General features: G+C 38.4%; 1 protein-coding gene across 5 annotated transcripts in view; it reads right to left on the reverse strand.

Moving 5' to 3' along the window:
• Nucleotides 1-13,439, reverse strand: part of LOC126980192 (nuclear hormone receptor HR96-like) — a gene marked incomplete in the record, with an annotated part of 172,268 nt that overhangs the window by 100,809 nt on the left and 58,020 nt on the right. For all 5 annotated transcript variants that reach the window (XR_007732970.1, XM_050829816.1, XM_050829815.1 and 2 more), the window contains 1 exon segment: nt 1,920-2,324. Coding sequence is in view for 4 of the 5 variants with exons in the window: in XM_050829816.1 (XP_050685773.1) it covers nt 1,920-2,324 (405 nt within the window).

Here is a 13,439-nt window from a genome sequence, read left to right on the forward strand (position 1 = left end):
AGAAGATCATTGATGAATGACAGGAAGAGAGTGGGTGATACGACAGAGCCCTGTGGAACGCCACTGTTGATAGGTTTAGGGGAAGAGCAGTGACCGTCTACCACCGCAGAGACAGAACGGCCGGAAAGGAAACTGGAGATAAAGGAAGAGAGAGAGGATAGAATCCGAAAGAGGGCAGTTTAGAAAGCAAAGACTGGTGCCAGACTCTATCGAAGGCTTTCGATATGTCTAGCGCAACAGAGAAAGTTTTACCGAAACAGCTAAGAGAGGATGACCAAGAGTCAGTTAAAAGAGCAAGAAGATCGCCAGTAGAACGCCCCTTGCGGAATCCATACTGGCGATCAGATAGAAGGTTAGAAGGGGAAAGGTGCTTTTGAATCTTCCGGTTAAGGATTGATTCAAAAGCTTTAGATAGACAGGAAAGTAAAGCTATAGGGCAGTAGTTTGAGGGATTGGAACGGTCACCCTTCTTAGGCACAGGCTGTACAAAGGCATACTTCCAGCAGGAAGTCGGAAAAGTACATCCTCAGGTTGTCCCACCGAGCTGAAGCAAAATGCCAGAAGCATCGCCTCTTCGGTGGGTCCAGAGGATGTACAGGAGCGATAGGACAGGATACAGAAATAAGGTTATGATCGGAGGAGCCCAACGGAGAGAACAGTTTGACAGAGTAAGCAGAAGGATTAGAAGTAAGGAAGAGGTCTAGAATGTTGGGCCTGTCTCCAAGACGGTCGGGAATACGAGTAGGGTGCTGAACCAACTGCTCTAGGTCGTTGAGGAGAGCAAAGTTGTAGGCTTGTTCACCAGGCTGGTCAGTGAAAGAGGATGAAAGCCAAAGCTGGTGGTGAACATTGAAATCTCCCAAGATGGAGATTTCAGCAAGATGGAGATTTCAATATATATATATATATATATATATATATATATATATATATATATATATATATATATATATATATATATATAGATATATATATATATATATATATATATATATATATATATATATATATATATATGTATATATATATATATATATATATATATATATATATATATATATATATATATATATATATATATATATATATATATATTCATAATTCGACGGCATGGTGTTATGAATGGCTTGGGATTTGAAGAAAAGACAACGACTCTGTAAACCTTCCATTTCACTTGGCAACGGGGCTCATGCGATGGTGCCGCCGAGTGGCCTAAGACTACCCACATGCTGTCCTGAACACCACCCATCAACCCGGACTCTAGAAGAAATCGTCCAAGTGAATCAAGAATGAGTTCCGGGGGGCAGGATAAGCCAAGTATAAATAGCGCCACTATAAAAATTGCCTGCGGCATGACGGGGTTGGGCCGACCACCAGGCCCCTGAAAAAAGCATACCGGCGCCATAGGTAATCACGTTAAAAAAAATAAAAAAAATTACCCTTCCGCCACCATGGAAGACTCACGTAGGTCTCACTCGTGTCCTGCACAGCCAAGCAAAAGATATTATACATAACGTAATTAGGAAAGAGAGGGAGGGGGGGGGAAGCGAGCTCCTTTGAGGAGTGGTGGGGTGATGTGGAAGTAGCGCGGTTCAGGGGAGCCGTGCCTAAAGGCTCAAGTTAGAGTCGATAGACTATAGACTACAGTAGGAGTAGTAGTAGTAATAGCAGTATTAGTACATAGTAGTAACAGTATAAGTGGTAGGAGTAGTACTATTAGTAGGATTAGCACTAAAAGCAGAACATGTAGCAATAGTAATTGTATTTTTAATATTCTTAGTGTTTTAAGTAGCATTAGTAGTAGTAATAGTGATAGTCGTAGAAGTTGTAAGTAGCAGTAGTAGTAGTAGTAGTAGTAGTAGTAGTAATAACATCAGTAGTAGTAGTAGTAGTAGAAGACAGTGTTCTAAGTAACATACCTTGATGGGATGAGTTTCTTCCTCCCTGATTCTTCCCACCACGACAGCTTGAGGCTTGCAAGACGACGAGGACATTGAAGGGAAGGATGATGGTGATGACGAAGATGGTGATGCTGTATTGGATGGTGGTATCATCGTAGAAATAACACTAACACCATTATTGTCATCGCTATTATTGTTAATATTATCATGGCTAGTTGCTGCAACATCATCTTGACCAATATCTCCAATTTTCCTGGCTCTGTTTTCTTCAATTTTTTGTTTTTTCCTCCGTTTTTCTTCGTCTGTCATGATCCATTCCTTCTTCATGCCGATTTCCAAACATTTCCTGAGCCTGCATTTTTGGCAGAAGCGTCTCGTCACTTGGTCCACCCGACACTGGCCTTGAAATGGACATCTGAACTCCTGTTGGAAGAACAGAGTGATCAGTCATAACCATTCCTAACATATTTTCTCCTGACAGATTATGTTGAACAGCAAAATACTCCCGCAGTGTCTGTATATAAAATTTGTTTATTTGGCTAGATTTCAGTCTCAGCCCGATGCAAGATTTAGGGAGCTTTATATATAAATTCACACCTTTGATATTTATTTTCGTCAGCTTGTGCTTCAGAGTGCTTCCTTAAATTTATTGTACGCACCTGAAATACTCCCACATATTTTTTTTTTCATGTAGAACCTTTTCATTCACTCTCCCATCGCTGAATTTTTTTATCTCAGCATATCTCACTGTTTGTCCCCAACTTTGGCTTTCAGATCTTCCTCCATACTCTTACAATTACCAACTTCGTAAAAATAACAACATTTTTGTTCTTAATGATCTATAGCAGGGGGGGGGGGGGAGAGAGGCGGTGGCTGAGTGGACAGTGTGACGGGGCCGCGTCCTGGACGCGGGTTAGCGCCCCTCCCGGTGCTACAAGCTAGGATTTTTCAGTCACCGCTGAGTGGCATAAAAGACTGCCTATCAGCCCGAACTCTAGAGTCTAGGATCATAGATGAGCTTCGGGGGGCAGCATGAGCCAATGCAAGATGGCACCTTTATAAACACTTGCCTGCGTCACAACGGGCTGGGCCCGACCGTCAGGCCCTACTACGGAATTATATCGGCGCCACAGGCGAAGACGTAAAAAAAATTAATAATAATAAAAAATATAAAAAAACTGTTACAGTACCCTACACGTAACCCCTGACCGCATTAGACACAATCCCAACACTCTAGAGCTCCTTCAAACCTCAATGGGGCAACTACACTTTTTTTCAAAATTCAAATAACGAGCAGAGATATTAATAAGATTAATAAAGTAATATCATATTATATGTTACCTTGTTCAAATATGATAGTCGCAGACGTTTCCGCTTATAAAAAAAGCTTTTTGATTTTCGGCCATTATTTAGAACATTTTTTGAGGCGACATTAAACTACTATTTATAATTGTATTCTTTTTGATTTTTTTTCTCTATTAACTTTAACCACAATACTAAATTCTCACGAGAGTTTTTTACATAGCTTTCTTAAATTGAGATATATTTTTGGGGGGAATTGTGATTTTTTTTATTTTTGTGGTATTGTTTTTGTTATATCATTAGTTTTTTTTTATCCAGAACTACTTACTCGTGGGATTCTAGTCCTTTCATTGTTGTTTTGGGTGCAACAAACCATTTTGAAAAAATATGTATTAGTTTTCAGTAGTGCCATTGTTAATTGTAAAAAAAAAAAAAAACGTGTTTTGAGAAATCGGTTTTGAGAGTTCTGTGTCCCCAATAAGTCACTGGGAAGTTATTAGGGGGCCATCAAAATTTATAGTGTTTTTTTTTTATATGTTTATTCTGCATCATGACGCATCATGAGCATTTTGACGCTTGTTTTCTTCCTCTAATAAGGATATTATGCACTCGTAGGTGAGGGTGTCATGGGGCAACATTCACTCACATTGTTGTCAGATTAGATGACATAGACAATGGGATAACTAGTGACATAGGTAAATTTGCAGATGACACCAAAATAGGACGCACTATTAGGACAGGGGAGGATGCTAGAGCACTGCAGGAGGATCTCAACAAACTGTCAGCTTGGTCAGAGAAATGGCAGATGAATTTTAACATCACCAAGTGTAGCGTACTTAATGTAGGAACAAGCAACCCATTACACGGGTATAGTTTAGACTCCACAGCGATAGGCAGGTCTGAGTGTGAAAGGGATTTGGGAGTGTTAGTGAACTCTGACCTAAAACTAAGGAAGCAATGTATTAGTGCGAGGAATAGGGCTAACAGGGTATTAGGCTTTATTAACAGGACGGTAACCAACTGCGAGTTCTATCCTGTTGGCTAATTCTCAGTACTTTACTTATATCGCCTTTGTTGTAACCCTTGACCCATTTGAATGCTTCTATCAGATCTCCCCGCACTCTTCGTCTCTCTAGTGAATGTAAGTTTAGATGTTTCAGCCTATTTTGATATGGGAGGTTCCTCAGCCCCTGAATCATCTTGGTCATCCTCCTCTGAATTGATTCTAGCAAGTTGATGTCCATTCTGTAGTGTGGGCACCAAAACTGGACAGCATAATCTAAGTGTGGCCTAACTAACGCTAAATAGAGTCTGAGGATGACCTCTGCACTCCTGTTGGTTACCGTCCTGTTAATAAAACCTAATACCCTGTTAGCCCTATTCCTCGCACTAATACATTGCTTCCTTAGTTTTAGGTCAGAGTTCACTAACACTCCCAAATCCCTTTCACACTCAGACCTGCCTATCGCTGTGGAGTCTAAACTATACCCGTGTAATGGGTTGCGTGTTTAAGTACGCTACACTTGGTGATGTTAAAATTCATTTTGCCATTTCTCTGACCAAGCTGACAGTTTGTTGAGATCCTCCTGCAGTGCTCTAGCATCCTCCCCTGTCCTAATAGTGCGTCCTATTTTGGTGTCATCTGCAAATTTACCTATGTCACAAGTTATCCCATTGTCTATGTCATTGATGTAGATAATGAATAAAAGCGGGCCTAAAACTGAACCTTGAGGAACCCCACTGGTAACATTACCCCATTCAGATTTTTTACCGTTAATGGTAATCCTCTGTTTCCTGTCGCTAATCCACGCCTTAACCAATCAAATACCTTCCCTCTTATCCCATGAGCCCTGACTTTATTTAACAGTCTCTGGTGAGGTACCTTATCGAAAGCCTTACTAAAATCAAGATAAACCACATAATAGCTTTCTCAATGCTACTCAATTCTTTCCTGAATGTATCCAAGTTGTTTCTCAACTGCCTCACGAAAAAATTTGGAAATGTCTGGGATACATTGTTGACATACAAAGATTCCTGGTGTGGAAGCGCCTTGAATCAGGGTTGTTCTCAGGATGTCGGTGTATGCGGAGACTGCTGCAATGGCCTCTGTGTTTTACTTATTGCACTCACTGGAGAGCAATAAGAAGACAAAAAAACGCGTATGGGTGAGGTAGTTTATAGAAATTTGAGCATTACAGAATGACTTACTTTTGGCGGAGCCGAGAGTTAATGGAGCAGTCTTTAATTAATTAATAATTTTCTTAGAAGGTCAACCACTGATTTTGAAGAACTATTACGAACGGTAGCTCCCAAAATACAACGAATCGATACCAGGCACAGACAAGATATTCCAGCTCCCATCAGCCCGCAGCTATAATCTGACAGGCGGAGATTCTTTTACAAGCCCCATTAACACCTTCGAAATGTCAAAGCTAAGTTTCCATACAAACTTTCCTGGTGTGTTCGGTCCTGAGAAACAGTTGAGAAGTATTTGAGATAAAAAATTTGTTTTCCATTCTAGATGGAAAACGCGCGCGCGTATATGCGTGTGTGGGTGTGGGTGGGTGTCTGTGGGTATGGGTTTATATATCTATATATATATATATATATATATATATATATATATATATATATATATATATATATATATATATATATATATATATATATATATATATATATATATATATATATATATATATATATATATATATATATATATATATATATATATATATATATATGTGTGTGTGTGTGTGTGTATATATATATATATATATATATATATATATATATATATATATATATATATATATATATATATATATATATACATATATATATATATATATATATATATATATATATATATATATATATATATATATATATATATATATATATATATATATATATATATATATATATATTTGAGAGAGAGAATGGCTTGGAATATATATATATATATATATATATATATATATATATATATATATATATATATATATATATATATATATATATATATATATATATATATATATATATATATATATATATATATATATATATATATATATATATATATATATATATATATATATATATATATATATATATATATATATATATATATATATATATATATATATATATATATATATATATATATATATATTTTTTTTTTTTTTAGAGTATACTATCTTGCATATATATATATATATATATATATATATATATATATATATATATATATATATATATATATATATATATAAATATATATATATATATATATATATATGTATATACAATATATATATACACACTTTGAGAGGTATTGGAATATATATATATATATATATATATATATAGATATATATATATATATATATATATATATATATATATATATATATATATATTACAGTGTGAACCAGGCATTTCCGCCCTAAGCTAAGACAAGGGCGATGCAAGCCGCCTTCACTCACAAGTTAAAGTAAAGGCTAAAGGAAACCTGGTATATCCTTCTGATGGTGTTATTGATATTTGTATCACTTTAGAAAAACTGTTCAGAGAAAGAGTGTCATACAACAATTTTTTGCAGGGGGCTATTAGCACAAATCTTTGCTTTCTAAACTACCCTCCTACGGTTTCTATCCTTCTCTCTGTACCTTTATCTCCAGTTTCCTTTCTGACCGTTCTATTTCTGCCGTGGTAGACGGTCACTGTTCTTCCCCTAAATCTATTAACAGTGGTGTCCCACAGGGTTCTGTCCTATCTCCCACTCTTTTTCTGTTGTTCATTGATGATCTTCTTTCCAAAACGAACTGTCCTATCCATTCCTACGCCGATGATTCCACTCTGCATTACTCAACTTCTTTTAATAGAAGACCCACCCTTCAGGAACTCAACGACTCAAGGCTGGAGGCTGCAGAACGCTTAGCTTCAGACCTTACTATTATTTCCGATTGGGGCAAGAAGAACCTGGTGTCCTTCAACGCCTCAAAAACACAGTTTCTCCACCTATCCACTCGACACAATCTTCCAAACAACTATCCCCTATTCTTCGACAACACCCAGCTATCACCTTCCTCAACACTAAACATCCTCGGTCTATCCTTAACTCAAAATCTCAACTGGAAACTTCATATCTCATCTCTTACTAAATCAGCTTCCTCGAGGCTGGGCGTTCTGTACCGTCTCCGCCAGTTCTTCTCCCCTGCACAGTTGCTGTCCATATACAGGGGCCTTGTCCGGCCTCGTATGGAGTATGCATATCATGTGTGGGGGGGCTCCAATCACACAGCTCTTCTGGACAGAGTGGAGGCTAAGGCTCTTCGTCTCATCGGCTCCTCCTCATACTGATAGTCTTCTACCTCTTAAATTCCGCCGCAGTGTTGCCTCTCTTTCTATCTTCTATCGATATTTCCACGCTGACTGCTCTTCTGAACTTGCTAACTGCATGCCTCCCCCCCTCCCGCGGCCCCGCTGCACTCGACTTTCTACTCATGCTCATCCCTATACTGTCCAAACCCCTTATGCAAGAGTTAACCAGCATCTTCACTCTTTCTTCCCTCACGCTGGTAAACTCTGGAACAATCTTCCTTCATCTGTATTTCCTCCTGCCTACGACTTGAACTCTTTCAAGAGGAGGGTATCAGGACACCTCTCCTCCTGTATTTGATCTTCCTTTCGGCCACCTCTTTTGTTTTACTTTAGGAGCAGCGAATAGCGGGCTTTTTTTTATTGTTTTCTTTTTTGTGTGCCCTTGAGCTGCCTCCTTTGTTGTAAAAAAAAAAAAAAAAGTTAGTTATTTCAGTGCTGGCTTATTGCAACCAAAAAACATATTCCCCACCATAACTAATCACATGTATGACACAGACCCTCAGGAAAACCACCTGCATCTGTTAGTTATGGCAGTTGCCGAGACATATTTGCAAGTACGGTTTAAGTATGATGCTACACAGACAACTAATAAATTAGCAAGTAATGTTAAGGTAAGGAGCCGTCAGTTGTACACCAAACTTATTCATTTCAGTGGCCAATAAATACAAACCAATCTTACTTCCATCCTAAATTTAACGAGATAAATTGGATGATTATATAATAGTGTACTTATACTTATGTACTTTACAATTAACTAATCAATCAGGTATTATTAGTTATGCTATGAATATTTATTATCCACAAAAGATATAAAATTGGGGTTTAGGTTACTTGAAAAATGGTCGTTAATGCATGTACGTATATTTGTATATCTAGTATGTAGCTCATCGCACTGAAAATACTCATTAGTTGCTCATGAGTACTTGTTTTAATACAATTAAATATTAATTTCAAAAGTACTTGAAATAATAATAAAAATGTCTATGTCTACAAGCAAGAAAAGGCGCGTCCACACCAGGAATCTTTGTATGTCAACAATGTATCCCAGACGTTTCCCAAGTTTTTCGGGAAGCAATTGAGAAACAACTTGGATACATTCAGGAAAGAATTGAGTAACATTGAGAGAGAATATATGTGTGTAATTCACCACGGACTGATCAAGTGTTGAACTCGTAAGCGCCAGCAGGTACCCTCCCGACCACAGTGTAAGCATTACCAGTGGTTCCATTTCGGTACCGAGTTTTGAATATTGCCGCGCATCATGACGTCAGGAGGTTCTGCCACCGGCCACGGCGGGGCGGGCCGCGGGCAGTGACGGCAGCAGTGTTGCCGATTTCGGTACGAACGTACCAGATTTGGTACTTTGGGGTGTACAAAGTACAACTTCCACTAAATCTGGTACTAAATAGGGAGATAGTATTTTTGTTCTAAACATTTTGGAAATAAAATTAATAGTGTCGTAAGTCGTAACATATTTATGTCCTGCCATGTATTTCGTTAGTGTTCAACACCTTCAGCAACCCAAGAGGAGATAGATTTACATTTTCAAAGGTATGTAGACCAGTAAATAATGTTATATTTACTCAATCTGGTACGTTTTGTTCTCATTTGATACTTTTTACTAGTGCAATCTGGTACTATTTATTTAAACTGAGTGGCAACACTGGACGGCAGTCTGGACTCTGCAGCCAGGTTTCAGTGAGGGCCCCTCACTGAAACCAAGAGATGATGCCACAAGCCCTGAGCACAGCGCGTGGACGGCTCTGCACTACATCTCCCCTCACTGAGGGGAGATGTAGTGCAGAAACCACGCTGTGCTCAGGGCTGGCTTCTCGACACAGAGCTTTAGATTTTTTTTTTTATTGAAAATGCCTTCCCTGTGTGCTGTTTCCGGATGCAGCTCATTATACAACGGTCAGCATAGCATGCTGTTCCACAGATTTCCTCGGGAGGAAGCACTGAGGGAAAAGTGGATTTCTCTCTGCATGAACTCAAGTGCCATTAACCCAAACAGTGCTCGAATTTGCCAACTACATTTTAATGCCAGTGACTATGAGAGACATCTGAAATATGAACTGTTGCAGCTACCAGTGCCAAGAAAATTAAGAGTCCTGAAAGCTGGGACGCTTCCGAGCGTTTCCATGCCAGAGGCTGAAGGTAAGTCCCACTCATAGGCAGTGTTAATATTTAAGTGGCATTGCATAAAATACATTAATGAGAAATTATTACATTTATCGCGCAGTGTATTACGGATATTGATATTCTTGTCAGCAGCATTTAAAGAGAGAGAGAGAGAGAGAGAGAGAGTGTTTGAAATGGCGTGGCTGCACACTGCATAACGGCCAGCCTCCCCGTCCCCGGGTAAAGAACATTTGACCAGTTTATTTTATTTGACCAGGTAATAACCAGGTAGGGTACGTAGGATGGTTGACCAGGTGGAATAGGACTGTTAACCAGGATATTTTCTATTAAATTAATTAAAGAGAGAGAGAGAGAGAGAGAGAGAGAGAGAGAGGCTGCACCACTGCCCAACGGCCACATCTCACTACTCTAGCAAAATAAGTTTTGCTTAATTTGATTGTAACATGGTATTTGCATATTTATAGACAGGGAGACCAGGTACAGGTGTTAATGACTTGTCACATAGCTAATTCAAGTCTAATAGGATGTTGGGTTTTATAGGATTATGAAAATGGCTAGTTTTTCATTAGTTGTCTGAAAATGTAAGTAAATAAGCATGTATCTGAATGCTATTGTGGTGAAGCCAAAATAGACTTGCAGTGCTAGATAGTCTTATATATTTCGTGTTTTCAGTCGTCATTTCATGAAGGAAATATAGGTATATTGGGTGTGTCTCCTTTCACGTGTAGCTAGCCTCAGTTCACCAAGCAGTGAGTAGGTATGGGTTGTAAGTCAAGGAGTTGTGACCTTGCTTTCCCGGTATGTGGTGTGTGAGTGGTCTCAGACCTACCCAAAGATTGGTAATAACGAGCTCTGAGCTCATAACGTAGGGTAACGTCTAGCTGCCTCGACAAAGGCTGCAGCAGACAAAGAGTGAAGAAAGGTTAATTTATTGTGCAAAGAAAAGAGTGGTGCTTTCCATTTATCAGTTTGTTTTTCCTTTGTTCATCTTAACGTTAGGTACTTTGAAATGCTATGAATGACACACTCCACTTAGTCGAGGTATAGGGCTACATAGGAAGGAGAAAAATAATGTATGTACCTAGTTAACATTTTTTTTTTTGGGGGGGGGGAGTGGAAGGGGTATTATTCTTGTAGCATGTAAAATAATATATATATGACTATTATTCTCTATGTTCACTTGCAGACACTGAGGTAACTGCAAGGGAACAACATATTGGCCTGGGACTCCAGAGTGAGCTGCACTTGCCTAGTCCACCAAGAGATGATGCTTCAAGCCACAACCAAGATGTGGTGCCTCTGGAGGCAGCATCAACCGTCAAAGGTATGAACATCCAAGACGTTGAGTTGAACCATAAATGAAGGAAAGGGATAGTCTTCAACTGATAATAATGAATAAGAAAGGAAGCAAATTGCATTTAGCTACCATTAAAATGAAATATTGAAATAACACCAAAAGTTTTGAATGCACAAGTGCATTTCATGCTAAAGAAATATTGTTGTTATTTTTGCCTGTAAAGCCTAACTATGAGTTACTAGAAAACAGGGGAGGGAGACATCATTTCTTAGTGATATGCATAGACTCCTGTACTACCTTGACTTATCACTGGTCACTAAGGGCCCTACAAACCATGGGCTGGTAGAGGGTTGGAGACGCGGTTAACTACTTCCCCCACCCTGTACCTGCCCATGGTTTGTAGGGCCCTTAGTGACCAGTGATAAGTCAAGGAAGTACAGGAGTCTATGTGATATGTTAAGTGACAAAGATTGTTGTTTTTGCCTGTAAGTTACTAGAAAACAGGGGAGGGAGACATCATTTCTTTAGTGATATGTTAGTGACAAAGATTGTTGTTTTTGCCTGTAAGTTACTAAAAAACAGGGGAGGGAGACATCATTTCTTTAGTGATATGTTAGTGACAAAGATTGTTGTTTTTGCCTGTAAAGCCTAACTATGAGTTACTAGAAAACAGGGGAGGGAGACATCATTTCTTTAGTGATATGTTAAGTGACAGAGATTGTTGTTTTTGCCTGTAAGTTACTAGAAAACAGGGGAGGGACACATAATTTCTTTAGTGATATGTTAAGTGACATGACTGTTATTCTCTTTGTTTTCTTGCAGACACTGAGGTAACTGAAGTGGGACATAAGACACACCATGCTGATTGTGATGCTTTCAAGGAGAACCAAATCTTGCGCCAAGAGTTGCGTCGTGTGACAGAGGAAATTGATATTGCAAAGAAAAGATTAAGTTCTTGTTTTTCGGAAAATCAAATTAAAACTTTATTCCATGGTAAATCTATGAGGCCTGCGCGTTGGACAGAGGAAGACATTTGTAGAGCGTTGATGCTCAAGTCTTCAAGCAACAAAACCTATAATTTCTTAAGAGAAAAGTGGCATTTTCCTCTTCCATCTAAATCTACTCTTTGTCGCTGGGTATCAAATATTGATGTAGAGCCCGGTATCCTGATGTGTGTTCTTAATGTTTTAAAGCATAAATCATTGTCTATGCCTGAGGCTGATCGTGTTAGTGTGCTTTCATTTGATGAATGCAGCTTATCAAATGAGTGGTCCTATGACCAATCTACAGACAAAATTTATGACCCTAAAAAGAGTGTGCAGTGTGTTATGTTGAGAGGATTAGTGCAGAATTGGAAGCAGATAATCTTTTATGACTTTGACTGCCCAATGACAAAGTGTCTTCTCTTCAGGTTGATAGAGGAAGTAGAGGCTGCAGGATTTCCTGTTGTAGCTATGGTGTGTGACCTTGGACCAACTAATGTTAAACTTTGGAACTCCCTGGAAATAACATCAGAACAGACATTCTTCACAAATCCAGCAGATACTAATAGGGAAATATTTGTATTTGCAGATGCCCCTCATCTTTTAAAACTAATCCGGAACAACTTCCTTGACCATGGGTTTGTTTTAGATAATGGACAATATGTTTTAAGTCAATGTGTCCAACAATTAATAGCTCACAGTAGATCTGACATAAAGGTCACACATCGCCTTTCAAGTAAACACATTAATGTCAAAGGGCCACATAGGATGAAAGTCAAGTTAGCTGCTCAATTGCTTTCTGAAACAACAGCAAAGACTTTGAGGTACTTTGGAAGAAAAGGTTATTTGTCTAAGGACTGGGATGCTACAAGTGATTTTATTTTGTTGGCTGATTCTTGGTTTGATGCATTTAATTCAAGACTGTCGTATGACAAGAAAGAAAGTAGAAATGCATATGGAACTGATTTGCCTAGGCAAAATCAAATTTTGTCAAAAATGGAAAACACTGTAAGAGCAATGAAAGTTTGTGGTGCCAACAGAGTATATCAGTTTCAAAAGGGTTTACTTGTATCTTCCCAGTCTTTGCCAAAGCTTTACCAAATGTTAAATGAAAGGTACAATATAAAATACATATTGACCAGCAGATTGAATCAGGATAGCCTAGAACATCTGTTCGGAAGTCTCAGAAAACTTGGAGGATTGAATGATAATCCATCCCCAGTTTCTGTAAAGCATCGCCTCCGAATGCATATTCTAGGAAGAGACCATTCTCTCTTGAGAGCAAAGAATGATAAACAGAGTTCTACCAATGTGACCAAATGTGATTCGCCGACAGATGACAAAACAGGTGAAGAAGTGGATGAAGATGAAAGGCTTCACAATGAGCTCACACTCTCAGCAATGGTTTTCTCGTCAATGGTGAGA

Source organism: Eriocheir sinensis, chromosome 43, assembly GCF_024679095.1.
Source record: "Eriocheir sinensis breed Jianghai 21 chromosome 43, ASM2467909v1, whole genome shotgun sequence".
NCBI classification, from domain to species: Eukaryota; Metazoa; Arthropoda; class Malacostraca; order Decapoda; family Varunidae; genus Eriocheir; species Eriocheir sinensis.